Source organism: Heteronotia binoei, chromosome 9 (genome assembly GCF_032191835.1).
Source record: "Heteronotia binoei isolate CCM8104 ecotype False Entrance Well chromosome 9, APGP_CSIRO_Hbin_v1, whole genome shotgun sequence".
Classification (NCBI taxonomy): Eukaryota; Metazoa; Chordata; class Lepidosauria; order Squamata; family Gekkonidae; genus Heteronotia; species Heteronotia binoei.
Window position 1 is genome coordinate 5,484,946 of NC_083231.1, and position 14,759 is coordinate 5,499,704.

The 14,759-nt window shown below is 50.6% G+C and overlaps 1 protein-coding gene across 1 annotated transcript in view; it reads right to left on the reverse strand.

Annotated features, from left to right (window-relative positions):
• Positions 1-1,142: 1,142 nt before the first annotated feature.
• BOD1L1 (biorientation of chromosomes in cell division 1 like 1) overlaps positions 1,143-14,759 on the reverse strand; it is a 68,191-nt gene continuing 54,574 nt past the window's right edge. Inside the window, exons 23-30 of the mRNA XM_060247271.1 lie at positions 12,387-14,441; positions 10,538-12,283; positions 10,140-10,424; positions 9,458-9,986; positions 6,149-6,233; positions 5,540-5,729; positions 4,304-4,444; positions 1,143-2,506 (exon numbers count right to left, since the gene is read on the reverse strand). Of these exons, the coding sequence (XP_060103254.1) occupies positions 2,398-2,506; positions 4,304-4,444; positions 5,540-5,729; positions 6,149-6,233; positions 9,458-9,986; positions 10,140-10,424; positions 10,538-12,283; positions 12,387-14,441 (5,140 nt within the window). The 3' untranslated portion in view covers positions 1,143-2,397. The remainder of the gene's footprint in view (positions 2,507-4,303; positions 4,445-5,539; positions 5,730-6,148; positions 6,234-9,457; positions 9,987-10,139; positions 10,425-10,537; positions 12,284-12,386; positions 14,442-14,759) is intronic.

Sequence of the window (14,759 nt, forward strand, 5' to 3'; positions counted from 1 at the left end):
AGAGATTGGATTTACACCCTGCCTGTCACTGCCTGAAGGAGTCTCAGAGTGGCTTACAATCTCCTTTCCCTTCCTCTCCCCACAACAGACACCCTGTGAGGTAGGTGGGGCTGAGAGAGCTCTCCACGAACTGCTCTTTAGAGAATAACTCTTTTAAAAACTGTGACTGACCCAAGGTCACTCCAGAAGGTGCATGTAGAGCAGTGGGAAATCAAACCCAGTACTCTCAGATTAGAGTCCACACACTTAAACACCTGCTTGTCTCAGACAGGAGAACTGGCGTGCCACTCTGACCGTCGGACAACCTGCACCTGCCCCCCCTTGCAAGACTAGAGAAAGCAACAGTATTTGTTATTTAAAACCAAGCTTCTAATATTAGGAAAATGCCTGCAAAAGTTTCAGGACACGACTGGCAAAAAAGCACACTCAAGGAAGAGCAAAAAACAAGCAAACCAAAAACCACTACTATAAGGTTGATGCTACACCTGACAACTTAAACCAATGTTCTACAATGTGCTACCCACGGGTGCCCACTAGTCCTTACCAGAGTGCCCCACAGGGTTTTCAGAAAGTGGGCAGGGCTATGAAGGTAGGTTTTCTTATTGGCTGCCCTCAGGCAAATGAAAGGCCTTCCCCCCCATGATTACAAACAGCCAAAATGGTCAATGGAGGGTCAGGAAGCAGTTGGAATGGTGGCTTCATTTCCCCTGCACATTTCTTTTTATTTCCCCTTCTCTTTCTCTCATCTCATCTGGCCTTCCTTCTTTAAAAAAAATCCCTTCTGCAGTTCTTTTACAGAGCAAGGAGGGAGGTATTATTTGGTTCCGCCTCACGAGGAAGCCATTTTGGGGTGCACCATACCCCCTCTCAAAATTCCAAAAATGCCCACAGCAGGCCTGGAAAGGCTGGTGACTCTTGGAATAAAAACTACTCCCTCCCTGCCCCCCCACTACACTACAGAGATTCCAAGGCAGTCTCCCCATGTAAGAATGGGCACCTCTTCACTCTCCTCGAGACTGACGGAACTCAGAGTGCCCAACAAAGACGGCATCGGACCCCTTCGTTTCTTACAGCAGACCACTTAAAGCTTCATGACCATCAAAAAGACAGCTAGCAACTCCACAAACAACAGAACTCTCAACTTGGGAAACGTTTTATAATTTATATATAAAAATTCAGTAAGAAACAAAGTAGAATATTTGACAGAAAAAATCCACGTTACAACAATAAAACCCCCCAACGAAAACAAAAATGAGGAAAAAACCCCCACAGAATGCTGATTTTTGTTATAAAACATATGAATATGAGCATTTTAAAATAATCTCAGGTTATTTGGCAACTTATCACATCCTTGCAGGAGACAAATTTTGATTAACAGTAATAATAACATTAAAAAAAAAGCTTTACATGAAAGCGAACGTGAAGATCTGCTCGTGTTAAAGAGTAAAACTTCGGTTTCCTAAAAGGTCCCAGCAGCAACTGGGCCAGACTCCGGGTTTCCCATCCCCAGCAGTCTAGAACTGCCCTCAAGTTTTCTATGGGAGATCTTAACTGCAGCTTGTTGCAATTGAGGAGGAGGAGGAGGAAAAATACTGAGCAAAGAACAATTAGAAACTTCAAAATGAGACAGAGATGTCATTTTCACTTCAGACCTGTTGTGGCTGAAGGAATCTAGTGCTACCTCAAGTGCGTTCTACCTACTTGGATACTGGGATAAAATTTACACATGAGAATATATTTCATAGTGAATCGGGTGCACTGCCTCAATAATGGAAATGCAACCTTAAATTCTACTTTACAGAAAACTACAGGCGTGACAAGGAAAGGGACCGAGGGCTCTTTCTTCTTCTAATCTACTTGACTCAAATACATGCAAGAAAATACTTTGCCAGCTGCCCAACAGCAGTCTGTGGATTCTGTTGGAAAGTACCCCTTGCACCCAGGTCCCACTCAACGCTCATGATAGCGGCACAACATTTAAAAATCTGGTTAAAATGATGAATGGAGGGTAATGTAACGAAGTTCACAGAGCAGTCTTTGCTGTTAAATAAATAAAGTGTAAAATACAACTTTTTTTATACATGACTTATGTACAAAAGGTGTCAATTAAGAGGCCACTGGTGATGAGTGGATTGGAAGCATCAGCGTTGGCAAGTCACTGTTCACACTCTCCACTTGAGACAGAAACGTCTGCAGAGCAGATAATCTTCTGCATAAACACAGAGTTTAGAAAGCTGTTTAAAATACGTGATGGAAGGGTTCCGCACTGATTATGTCATACTGGGAAAACGAGCACATGCAAAACCTCTTGGCTTTTTGAGTGTGTTTTGTTTTAAACAGAAAGAGACAAGGCCTTTTCTTGCTTTCTTTTCCTGTTTGCGTTCGGTGTGAGGCTGTCTATCGCTTAGCCTTTTTGACCGCCATCTCCTCCGTTCTCCGGTAACCCTTCTTCTGTGATGCTGAGGGGCTGCCTTCCGTCTTACGCTTGGTGGGCTGCAACTTTGAACTGAAAACCAGGAGAAAAATACACACCAACTGAGAGCAGCAGCTAAGACTATAATGGAGATGGAGAGTTGGCAGCTGGAGAGTTAAGTGGGGAAAGAGAGAGCTGGCTGAAGAAAAGTCAGTTTGTAACCCAACGACATCAGGGAAAGGTGTCTGAGGGCACCATGGTATCCATGGGCACCTGGATGGGACCCATCTATTCCTCTAGGGCAGCAGTGTGCCTTCAATAGTGCCACATTGAACCCAGGAAATGATCATGACTTTGGGAGGCCAGGGCCCTTCCTGCCTACTCAGGGCCCAAGAGAGTTTTCCCTGAGCACCAGCTGGTGTTAAGAACATAAGAGAAGCCATGTTAGATCAGGCCAATGGCCCATCCAGTCCAACATTCTGTGTCACACAGCGGCCAAATATATATATATATATACACACACACACACACACACACACACACACACAGTGGCTAATAGCCACTGATGGACCTCTGCTCCATATTTTTATCTAACCCCCTCTTGAAGGTGGCTATGCTTGTGGCCGCCACCACCTCCCTCCTGTGGCAGTGAATTCCACATGTTAATCACCCTTTGGGTGAAGAAGTACTTCCTTTTATCCGTTTTAACCTGTCTGCTCAGCAATTTCATCGAATGCCCATGAGTTCTTGTATTGTGAGAAAGGGAGAAAAGGACTTCTTTCTCTACTTTCTCCATTGTTGCAAAGCAGAGCCTACTTAAGGGGATCGCTGTGACTGTGACCTTTTGACTGGGAAGTCAGCTGCTCATCACCTACTCTCCTGAAATGTGTGGGTAATAATAATACTTGGGTATATTACAGGTTTCTTGTAAAAACAAGCAAATGCCTGAACACACCAAAGCATATAGAAAAGTTATCACTATTCCATCTTAAGGGAAAACTCCCTGCGTCTGATCCTCCTGGGGCCCTAGAGACTGCTGCCGCCCCCACTGCCCTGAGATGCCCCCAGCTCCTCTGTATTTATTTAAAACATTTATATCCCACCAGAATCAAGACAGCAAATGATGCTGCAACCAAGTTGCAAGGACAAAAACAATAGTCCACTTAACAAAGCAAACAGATTAAAATGGCTGTTTTTGACTGGTTTCTCCAATGCTTCTTCCCCACTCCTACTGAGCCTCGCTTGAGTTCCTAGTTTATTCCTGGGACTGCCATTCATAACCAGAATGCTGCTCGGTTCTCTGACCCCTTCAATGATTTAGATACTTAACTGAACGTCAGAGCAGCCCAGCTGGGTCAGACCAGTGGTCCATCTAGTCCAGCATCCTGCCTCACACAGTGGCCAACCAGTTCTTCTGGAAGGCCAACAGCAAAGGATAGAGGTTGAGGTTGATGTTGCCAACTTGCACTGGAATTCAGAGGCTTATGATCTCTGAATATGGAGGTTCCCTTTACTCACCTGGCTGTCTAATTCCCCTTTAAAGCTATCCATGACTGTGGTCATTACTATTATTTAAAATAGTAAAATAGCCTCTGAAAGCAAATTCCACATTTTCATCTCTTGTGTATTTCCTTTTGTTCCTCCTGAATCTACTGCCCCTCAAACTCACTGGAGGCCTGCAAGTTCTAGTATTTTGGGAAAAGGAGAAAAAGTTTCCTCGGTGAAAAGAATGCACCACCCTGAACCCTGATGTTGGGAGGGCTGGGATACTGACGCAAGTGGCTCACAACGGAAGAATGCTCATATTAACAACAGCAACAAATATTGGAAGCGAATTAAAATGGACACAAACATATCAAAGACAGAAGTGGCTTTCATTTCTATACTTACAGAGCCAAGAGAGAAGACTTATTCAGTTTTGTATGGGTGAGTCGCTTTTTCCCTGCAAATGTCTGGTGAGTTGTAGGTGAACGCGGATCGGGGCTTTGGTTTTTAGATGCAGCACGGGTTGTTGGTTTGCTGGGCTGCTGTCTAGGGGGGGGAAAAAGCTTTCTAAGTTTATCGAGGTATATTTTGGAAAACACTTTTACCGCAAGTAATTTTACTTGATAATTACAGAAAGCAGAAATAACTGAATACGCAGGGAATACGTTGCATAGAGACAGTTGTGTAAAAATAATTTTTGTACCTTCAAAACGCTGGAGGTTTTTTTGGAAGATCCTTGAGATTGACTATTCAGAAGGAAGCTGTAAGAAATTGGCGCTTTCCTGTGCCTGGATCCAAAACATTTTTCTGATGCTAAACATTGTAAGCTGCTGTCTATTCTTGAGCATGTGTGTCTCGAGGAGCAGTTCCCAACCATTTTGGGATGGTGCCCAAGTGTTTTGGGTGCCCAAGGTGAACTATGACCTTGGCACATATTTAGTTTTGAGAAACCAATAAACACTGCCCAAAGGGTATAGCTGCCTCTGCGATGATCCCTAAAGCAACTGGCATTCTGAAGTACACAGCCTTTGCCTGTGGATGCTGCACTCCAGCCTTTGACCACCCTCTCCTTCTCCACTCCCCCCTCTAAGTAACCACTGGGATACATTTCACTTGATCAATGTGTATAAGCTGTGAAGAAAAAAAAATGCAAGCTAATGTATGGCATGGAAGATATTGTTTCCAGGGTCAGATCTTGGTTCCCAAAATACAAAGGAGAGAGCAATGGGAAGGGCAGGGGTGGCCATCGTGGAGGGCAAGCCCACAACCCACTTGCAGAGACTCCACGACCCGCAGGTTGGGAAACAGTGGTATAGCACTTAAAGTAGGAAAAGTTGTAAGGCACGCAGCAAAAAACTGTGGGTGAAGGAAGGGTTAAGCAGTCCTCCGCCCCCCCAAAACTGATGTCTGTCCTCCCCTGTGGCTCTTTAGGAAGGCTGCAAAGTCCCACTTTTTCTGGGTGGCAGCTGGAGCCAGTTTCTGCTCTTCTGGTTGACTCTCTGTGTTGACCTTTTTTGTCACGACTGCAACACACTGTTTTACTTGTCTTTTCTGTGAACGGCTCTGAGTCCTGGCAAGGTGTTATATACATTTTTAAGATCAATAATGACCCCAACTGGAGTCTAGGAGGGCTTCTATTACCTTTGGGCTTCTAACCTGGAGGCTGCCCTGGTTGTGGCTCCTGAATGCATCTCCTCGCAGCCCCCATCCGCACTGTCTTCGTTTCCATGATTGCCGCTCTCCTTGCCCTCCTCCTCCTGGTCTTTTGCTTCCTCTTCCACAGCAGGTGCAGGCCTCTGACGCTTTCTCTCGGGCTCAGGTGCGTCTGTTCCTGCAACATGTGATGCACACGCTCCAATTTCCACCCCAGTCTCCAAAGACATACTTATTTTAGAAGGGGAGTTGTAAATAGGCTCCGGGAGTGGAATGAGCAATTTTCCGTTTCCTTAGTGTTTCAACTCACACTTGTTTGACTTAATCTCTCCAAACACATTTGCAACAGTTTACTTCTTTAGTTCACAGCCAGAAGTCATTGAAAACGAGGGAAGCAGCTGGGATGTACCAATCCTGACATAAAATTACACCGATTTACACGTTTTTACAGAATATTTACTTTAGCCGTAACCCAATGATTTTTCCTCTGTGAATGTGAAAGAATAATAAAACTAATCTTGTTCTCAGCTAGTGTACACCTTAATTTTTTTTTAAAAAAGGAAGAAGTTAAAAGAAGCCAGAAGTGCCAGGGCTCACCCATTTCCAGCACTGGAACAAGAGGCCGTTTGGGCTTCCTTCCTCTTCGACGCACCACCACCTCCATCTTTCCTTCTTCAGCTTCCTAACAGTTGGAAGGAAATGAAACAAAGAGGATGAAACTGACATTTTCCTCTGAGCCAAAAAGCTCTGAACACTTGCAAGACAGCACACAACATGAAGCATGTGAAGGGTGGAGACAGAGGGACCTTTCCCCTCTTGCCCGTAATCTTTGGAACTCAGCCAGTGAAACTGGCCATGGGTTTGAGGCTGAGAAAAAAATTAACAGGGTTTTAACAGAACCCCAGATCCAGTCATGGAATTTGTCGCCACAAGATTTGGCAGCAGCACCACTGACTGAGCATTATAAAGCGTGTGTCTGTGTGTTTGGGGGGGGGATAAGGCAAATTCATCAATGGTAAGCCCTGCAGCCATGAGCACAGATGTCAAACCTAGTAGCTGGCGAGATTGACTACAAGTTGGGAGAGGAGAAAATCTGCCTCCTGGCCTTTAGAACACTTCCAGCTCTACTCCCTTGAGCCAATTTTACTTTATGTTCCAGTAACACTGGTGAGAGCCGGTGCAGTGTAGTAGTCAAGAGTGTTGGACTAGTCTCTGAAAGACCCAGGTTTGAACCATTTGTGCCATGGAAGGTCACTGGGTGATAGTGGGCCAGTCACACACACACACTCCGTCACAGGTTTGCTGTAAGGATAAAATGGAGGAGGAGAATGATATAAGCTGCCTTGGGGTGAGGTATAAAAGAAGTTAAGTTTGAAGAAGAAGAAGAAGATATTGGATTTATATCCCGCCCTTCACTCCGAAGAGTCTCAGAGCGGCTCACAATCTCCTTTACCTTCCTCCCCCACAACAGACGCCCTGTGAGGTGGGTGGGGCTGGAGAGGGCTCTCACAGCAGCTGCCCTTTCAAGGACAACCTCTGCTAGAGCTATGGCTGACCCAAGGCCATTCTAGCAGGTGCAAGTGGAGGAGTGGGGAATCAAACCCGGTTCTCCCAGATAAGAGTCCGCACACTTCACCACTACACCAAACTGGCTCTCCAAGTTTGGTGTAGCGGTTAAGTGCGTGGACTCTTATCTGGGAGAACTGGGTTTGATTCCCCACTCCTCCACTTGCAGCTGCTGGAACAGCCTTGGGTCAGCCATAGCTCTTGTAGGAGTTGTCCTTGAAAGGGTAGCTTCTGGGAGAGCTCTCTCAGCCCCACCCACCTCACAGGGTGTGTTGTGGGGGAGGAAGGTAAGGAGATTGTGAGTCGCTCTGTGAGATTCAGAGTATAGGGTGGGGTATAAATCCAATATCATCTTCTTCTTAATAAATAAAAGGCACTTGGATTGCTACACCCTTCACCATTGCTAAACTGGAGCCTCCATGTTCAAGCACAATCTACTCGAGATTATACACTCCTAAGAAATGACAAAGTCTGTGACCTTCACACCTGGAGGCATATGGCTGATGAATGCCAAGAGCCACAAACCTTGGCTAGAGCACAGAATCATAAATTGGAAGGGACCTCCAAGGTCGTCTAGTCCAACCCCCTGCACAAGGCAGGAAATTCACAAATACCTTCTCCCCTCCCCTGCCACATACAGCCCTCAGTGACCCCAGAAGATGGCAAAAACCGCCAGGATTCCTGATCAAACTGACCTGGAGAAAAATTGCTGACTTACCCCAAAGTGGCAATCAGCACTTCCCTGGGGGTGTAAGAACCCTAGGGCCACAAGAACTGAGCATTCATAGGACTTGGTCTCCAGACCCCTCACCATCTTTGTTGCCCTCCTCTGGCCATGTTCCAGCTTGTCTATAGCCTTCTTAAATTGTGGTGCCCAAAACTGAACACAATACTTACTTCATGTGATCTGGACATTATACTTCTGTTAATACAGTCCCAAACGACATTTGCCTTGTTAGCTACTGCATTACCTTGCTGACTCACGTACAGTGTGTGGTCCACTAAGACTCCTAGATCCTTTTTACACATATAATTGTCAAGACAAGTCCCACCCATACTATAATGATGCATTTGATTTTCCCGACCTAAATCCAGAACTGTACATTTATCCCTGTTGGAATTCATTTTATTTGTTTCTGCCCCATTTTCTAGCCTGCAGCTGGAGCCAACAAGGTAATTCTTGGGGCTGTTCAGACGCTGTTGTTGTCGCTGCTGTTTCATACCGGATTAAAAGTGGATGATCAGACAGCAACATCTGCCTCCCGGTATTAACTTGTAGTAGCCCCCTCCAATCCTTCTTGGAACTGGAGTATTTTGTTAACTGCTCCTTTGCGGTGTTTTTTGAGTTCTTCGGTTTCACCTCGTAGTTTCCCCATCTGGATAGTTCTCGACCAGCTTCCGGATGTCTGAAGGCTGTCCCGGAGCAAAAGGAGCCTCAGACATCTGGTTTACAGTCGCCATTTTTTTTTACTACTTAGCGATATGCGCATAACTGCATAACCACATAATGTTTTAACCTATGCGCATGCACACATATGCACATAATGCGCACATGTGCATAAAAGTGGAGAAAAAAGAACTGCATGGTGCTGTTGTGTGGACGGCAAAAGACGGTTTCACTGTGGAGTGATTCGAATTGGAGTATGGCCGTCCAATCGATAATATCCGGAACAAAGATATTCGGAACAGAACCGGGTCAGTTTAACACGGACTCAACACGCCGTGTGAACAGGGCCCTTATGGAAGAAATCTCATGCGAGAGGGTGGCAGAAGTGATCCAAAGCAAAAACATTCAGAAATTTCACTGGAGTTAAGAAGATGAGAGTTTGGATCCAACAACATGCAAGTAGACACAGAAACTGACCGTCCAATCCTGCCTGCGCAATTAATCCTGTATAGCAAAAACAGGTTTCCTACCTGTAACTGATGATCTTCGAGTGGTCATCTGTGCAGTCACACTGATGGGGAGTAGGCGCCAGCGCCGATCTCGATCGGTAAACTTCAAAAGCTGCGGATTTCCGCGCCGACGTCCCAGTGCGCATGCCCGGGCCCCCCCCCCCCCGCGCATGCTCACTGGGACAGGAGCGGACATCCCGCCAGTTCCTTCTGACCGCCACGTTAGCCCCTCAGGAGGGACCGTCAGCAGCGGGGAAGGTCGGGCGGGTAGTGTGACTGCACAGATGACCACTCGAAGATCATCAGTTACAGGTAGGAAACCTGTTTATCTTCTTCGTGGTCTCTGTGCATCACACTGATGGGAGACTAGCAAGCTCAAGCCTACCTGGAGGCGGGTGCGACGGTCCATCACGAGGAGACGGACTGCAACACAGCGTGGCCCACAGCGGAAGCTCGTCTCTGCCCCAGGTCCAGCGCGTAGTGTGTCACGAAGGTGTGAGCTGATGCCCATGTGGCAGCTTTACAGATGTCCTGCAGGGCCACTCCCTTCATGAACGCAGCCGATGCTGCCATAGCTCGCGTGGAATGAGCCCGTAGAGGGCCGGGCAGCGGCCTCTTGTGGAGCATGTAGCACAGGCGGATCGCCCCCGTAATCCATTTGGACAAGCGCTGCGAGGAGATCCGCAGGCCCGTGGAGGGTCCAGCGTACGATACAAACAGTCTGGGGTCTCTCCGCGACTGACTTGTGCGGTGAAGATAGAAAGATAGCGCCCGTTTAACATCCAGGGCGTGAAGGCGCCGTTCTGAGTCATTAGCCGGCAACGGGAAATAAACCGGCAGAAATATTTCCGAATTCAGGTGAAACGGGGATACCACCTTCGGTAGGAACTTAATGTCAGGGCGGAGCATCACCCCATCCGCTGAGAAATTAAGGTAGGGGGCATCGCAGCGCAGCGCCGCCAGCTCCCCCACCCTCCTCGCCGAGGTGATGGCCACCAAAAAGGCTGTTTTCCAGGCCAATAGGTGAGGAGAGCAGGAGGCCATAGGCTCAAAAGGTCTTCCCGTTAGTGCCCTCAGGACCAAGGGCAAGTCCCAGGCTGGGGCAGGGCTCCGAACTGCCGGGTACAGTCTCGTCATGCCCTTGAGGAACCGCTTTGTGTCCGGGTGCGTGAAAACCGACCGGCCCTCTATATTCTGATGTTGTGCCGAAATGGCCGCCAGGTAAACCCGCACGGACGATTGGGCGAGGCCCTTGTCCAGCAGCACAATCAGGAAGTCAAAAATCACGGGCAGTCCCGCTCTACTGGGAGGTACGGAGCGACTGGCCGCGAACTCCGCAAACTTCGCCCACTTAGCTGCGTATGACTTCCTCGTAGATGCCTTCCGTGCGTTCATTATGACAAACTGCGCCCTGTCCGAAATCACAGGCGCCATGCCGTCAGCCTGAGGTGCGGCACATCGTGATGGAGGATCCTGCCCTGGTAGGAGAGGAGAAGGTCCGGGGCCTGTGGGAATCGGTAATACCTCCCCTTGGCCAGTCGTAGGACCAAGGGGAACCAGTGTTGTCTCGGCCACCATGGCGTCACCAAGATCCCCTGTGGGCGCTCCCGTAGAAGTTTCTGCACGACCTTGGTCAGCAATGGGATGGGCGGAAACAGATACACTGTATGGTGGGTCCAGGGGATTAGGAGACCGTCCCCGAGGGCCAAGGGGTCCGCTCCCCCTCTGCAGCAAAACAGGTCGCACTTCGCATTGTGCCTCGTAGCAAACACGTCCAGCTCCGGTGTCCCCCAGCTGCGGAAGACCGGATCCAGGAACTCTGAGTTCAGTTCCCACTCGTGAGACAGGGCTCCTCCGCGACTGAGGAAATCTGCCTGCACATTGTTCACTCCCGGCAGGTGGGCTGCTTGTAGGGAGACCCCCAGCGATCTGCACAGCTCCCACAGCGAGATGGCCAATTTGCAGAGGTTGCGGGACACCGTCCCCCCTTGCCTGTTGACGTACGCCACCGCTGTGGTGTTGTCGGTCAACACCGCTACTGCTTTTCCCTTCAGAAGAGTCTGGAAGGAGAAGATGGCGTGGAAGATGGCCAGGAGCTCCAGCAGGTTGATGTGCTGTTGACTGTAGCGACTCGGCCACCTGTCCCCCACACATATTCCTCCCATGTGGGCACCCCAGCCCCATAGGGATGCGTCCGTTGTGATCGTTAGCACTGGTACTGGTTTGTGGAAGGGGGCTCCCTCCACTAGGTACTGTTTCTGACCCCACCAGCTTAGGGACTCCAGCACCTCCGGCGGTACCGTTAGGAGTCTGGAGTACGGCTCCAGGTTGCATTTGAAGCTCCTCAAGAACCAAAGCTGTAGAGTCCGCATTCTCAGCCTTGCGAAGGGGAGCACCGCCGTGGTGGCTGCCATAAGTCCTAACAGTCTCTGGACCTTCCGTGCTGAGACCACGGGATTCTGCCGGAAAGCCGCTACTGTTCGCACGATGGCATTCGCGCGGTCTGGAGGGAGGAATGCCTTGCACTCCCTTGAATCCAATATCGCCCCTATGAATTGCACGCGTTGCGCGGGCTGGAGATGGGACTTCTTCTGGTTTATTTGGAGTCCCAGTTCTTCCACCAGGGCAAGGGTGATTTCTATGTGCCGCAGCAAGGACTCCCTGGACTCCGCCACCAGGAGCCAATCGTCGATGTACGGGAAGAGTGTTACCCCTTGCTGTCTCAAGTGAGCGGCAATCACCACCATCGCCTTGGTGAACACCCGAGGGGCCGTGCATAGCCCAAAGGGAAGAGCCCTGTATTGGAAGTGCTCCTCTCCAATTGTGAAGCGGAGGAACTGTCTGTGGAAGGGATGAATCGATATATGAAAATATGCGTCCTTTAGATCGAGCGTGGCCATCCAGTCCCCTTGTCCCAGCAACGGGAGGATATACTGCAGGGTTGTCATCCTGAACTTGTCGCATCTTACGAATCGGTTCAAGGCCCGTAGGTCCATAATTGGCCGAAGGCCCCCGTCCCGTTTCGGGACTGCAAAATATCGGGAGTAGAAGCCACGCCGGAGCTGGTGCGTAGGGACCCTCTCGATCGCGGCCTTGTCGAGGAGGGAGCATACTTCTTCCCGGAGGGTTTGCGAAGGAGGGGTGTAAACGAAAGTCGGGGTGGGTGGGGGGTTGGTAAACTCTATCCCATAGCCCTGTTGAATAATTGACAGCACCCAGCGGTCCGACGTGATGCGGGCCCAGGCAGGGAGGAAACGTGCCAACCGGATACTGTGCAAGTCCACAGGGCCATACAGGGGCGGGAGGCAGTCAAAGGCCCTGCTTTTGTTTGGAACCCTTCTGCCTGGGTACCTGGGTAGAGGGTGGCGAGTACTTAGGTTTCTGCTGGTACTGGGGCCGCGGAAAAGCTGGCTGCTTGGAGCGCCATTGCCGCTCTGGCGACTTTGAGTAGGGCTTCTTGTGCCACGTCTTTGGCCACTGTCTCTTGGCTGGAGTGCGGGGGCTTGTTACTCCCAGGTTCCGAGATGTCTTTATACTTTTGTCTAACTCTTGCAAGACCGAGTCCGTGTTTGAGCTAAACAATCCCGAGCCATCGAACGGTAGATCCTCCACATAGGCCTGCGTGTCGTGTTGCAGTGCCGTGGAACGGAGCCAGGAATGTCTGCGGAGGGCGATAGCAGTGGTCAATGTTTTGGCGCACGTGTCCCCCGAGTGTTTTGCCGAGTTCAGCTGTTGTTTTGCGAGGGCCATGCCCTCCTTTTGCAGCTTTCTCAGTGAGGTCTTCGCCTGCTCCGGGATGGAACCAAGAATGGTGGAGACCTGGTCCCATAGGGCATATTGATATCTGCCCATACAGGCTGCGTAGTTTGCAACTTTGACTCCCAGTGAGCCTGTGGTGTAAAGCCGTCTTCCTATTGCATCCAGTTTCCTACCCTCCTTATCGGGGGGCGTGGAATGGGTCTTCTTCGCCTTTGACGAAGAGGACACTACCACTGAGTTCGGTCTCGGGTGCACGTACAGGAACTCTGCTGATGACTCCTGGATCCTGTACATATGGTCCAGCCTGCGAGAGGACACAGGCGTGGACGCCGGCTTGTCCCATGAGGACTTGGCAGTCTGCAACATAACATTGGTCAGAGGCAGTGCCACAGCGGTGGAAGTGTCCTGTTGCACGATGTCGAAAACCGTATCGGTAACGACCGGTTGTGGCTGGACCGTCGGGAGCGAGAGGGTTTGAGCCATCCGCTTTACTAAGTCGCCGTAGGACTTGAGGTCCTCCGATGGCGAGATCGGCTGTTCGTCCAAGGTCTTTCCCGGTGGCGATGGCTCGTCCGGCGACGAAGGTCCTCCGTCGGGAGACGAACCCCCCGGCGACCTGGGAGACTCGTCCGGGGAGTCGGACAAGTCCGATGGCTGCACCGGCTTCAATGGGGATGCTGGGGCTGTCGGGGTCGACCTCGGCTTTAACGGTGGGGCGAAGTCGTGCTCCTTCGTGCGTGGTTCTAGGGGTTTCGACACCGACGCCGACGGGGCCGTCTTCACCGTGCGAAAGGACGTGCGGGACCGGTAAGATGTCTCAGAAGCTTGGTCCCATTCGGGTTGTCGCGGCGGCAGCCATGGGTAATGAGGTTGTACTGGGTAAGCCCCATACAAATACTGCCATTGTCTCTGGTCCCATGGGACGTGGGACGGGGCTCCACGAGGCGATCGGCCTTCGTCCTTGCCGAGAGGAGATCGTGACCTGCTGGCTGAACGGTCTCGGGGCCGATCACTCGGTCTGACCAGTGGGCTTCGCTGTCGAGGGGTGCTTCGGCCGAGAGGGCTGCGGTCGGTACCGACCCTCTGGCCCGATTCTATGTCCGAATCAGAGTCCGAAATGACCAGCTGCGTCGACCTCGAGTCTAAAGGAGTGTCGGAGTGGCGTATCGGGGACGCGAAGAGCTTCAGCGGAGGGACTATCGGAGCCGTAGGGTCCACGGGAGACACCGGCGCGGAGAGCGGCGCCGATTTGTGTCTCTGTTTCTTGTCCTTCTTCCCCTTTACAGCTGATGCCCCTTTCTCCTCCTTGCGCCGTTTAGCTGGCGTCGAGGATTCCGAGGTTACCGCATCGCCCGGCTTTTTCTTAGGGCGGTCGGTGTCGGGAGGGGTCTGGTCGGTGTCGACCGACTTCGGTGCCGACTGGTCGGAATGACCGGAGGGCTGTTCCGCCTGCTCAGCCTGCTGGCGACGAGGGGAAAGAGCCTGCTCCATCAGTGCCGCTGCAAGTCGGGCTGCCCTGTTCTTCCTCGTTTGGCGCGAAAACTTGGCGCAATGAGGACAGGAGTCAGGACGGTGCCTCTCGCCCAGGCACAGCAAACACAGTTCGTGCCCGTCCGGAGGGGCGATTTTACTCCCGCACGAGGAGCAGCGGCGAAAGAACCCCCACCGTCTTTCCATACGAGGGAAACAAACGGCGGGAAAACGAAAGTAGGGAGAGGGGGCCCCGAAGGGCGGGAAAAACTCCCCCGCTCTCCCGCAACTATTACTAACTATCTAAAACTACACTATAACTACAACTATAACTACAACTATCTAACTAAGAAGAATAGAAGAAAAAATTATTATCCAAGAGTAAGTTCACCGACCGTAGCAGAGAAGATCGACTGATCAGCGCGGCGGTCAGAAGAGAACTGGCGGGATGTCCGCTCCTGTCCCAGTGAGCATGCGCGGGGGGGGGGGGGGGGGGGGGCGGGCATGCGCACTGGGA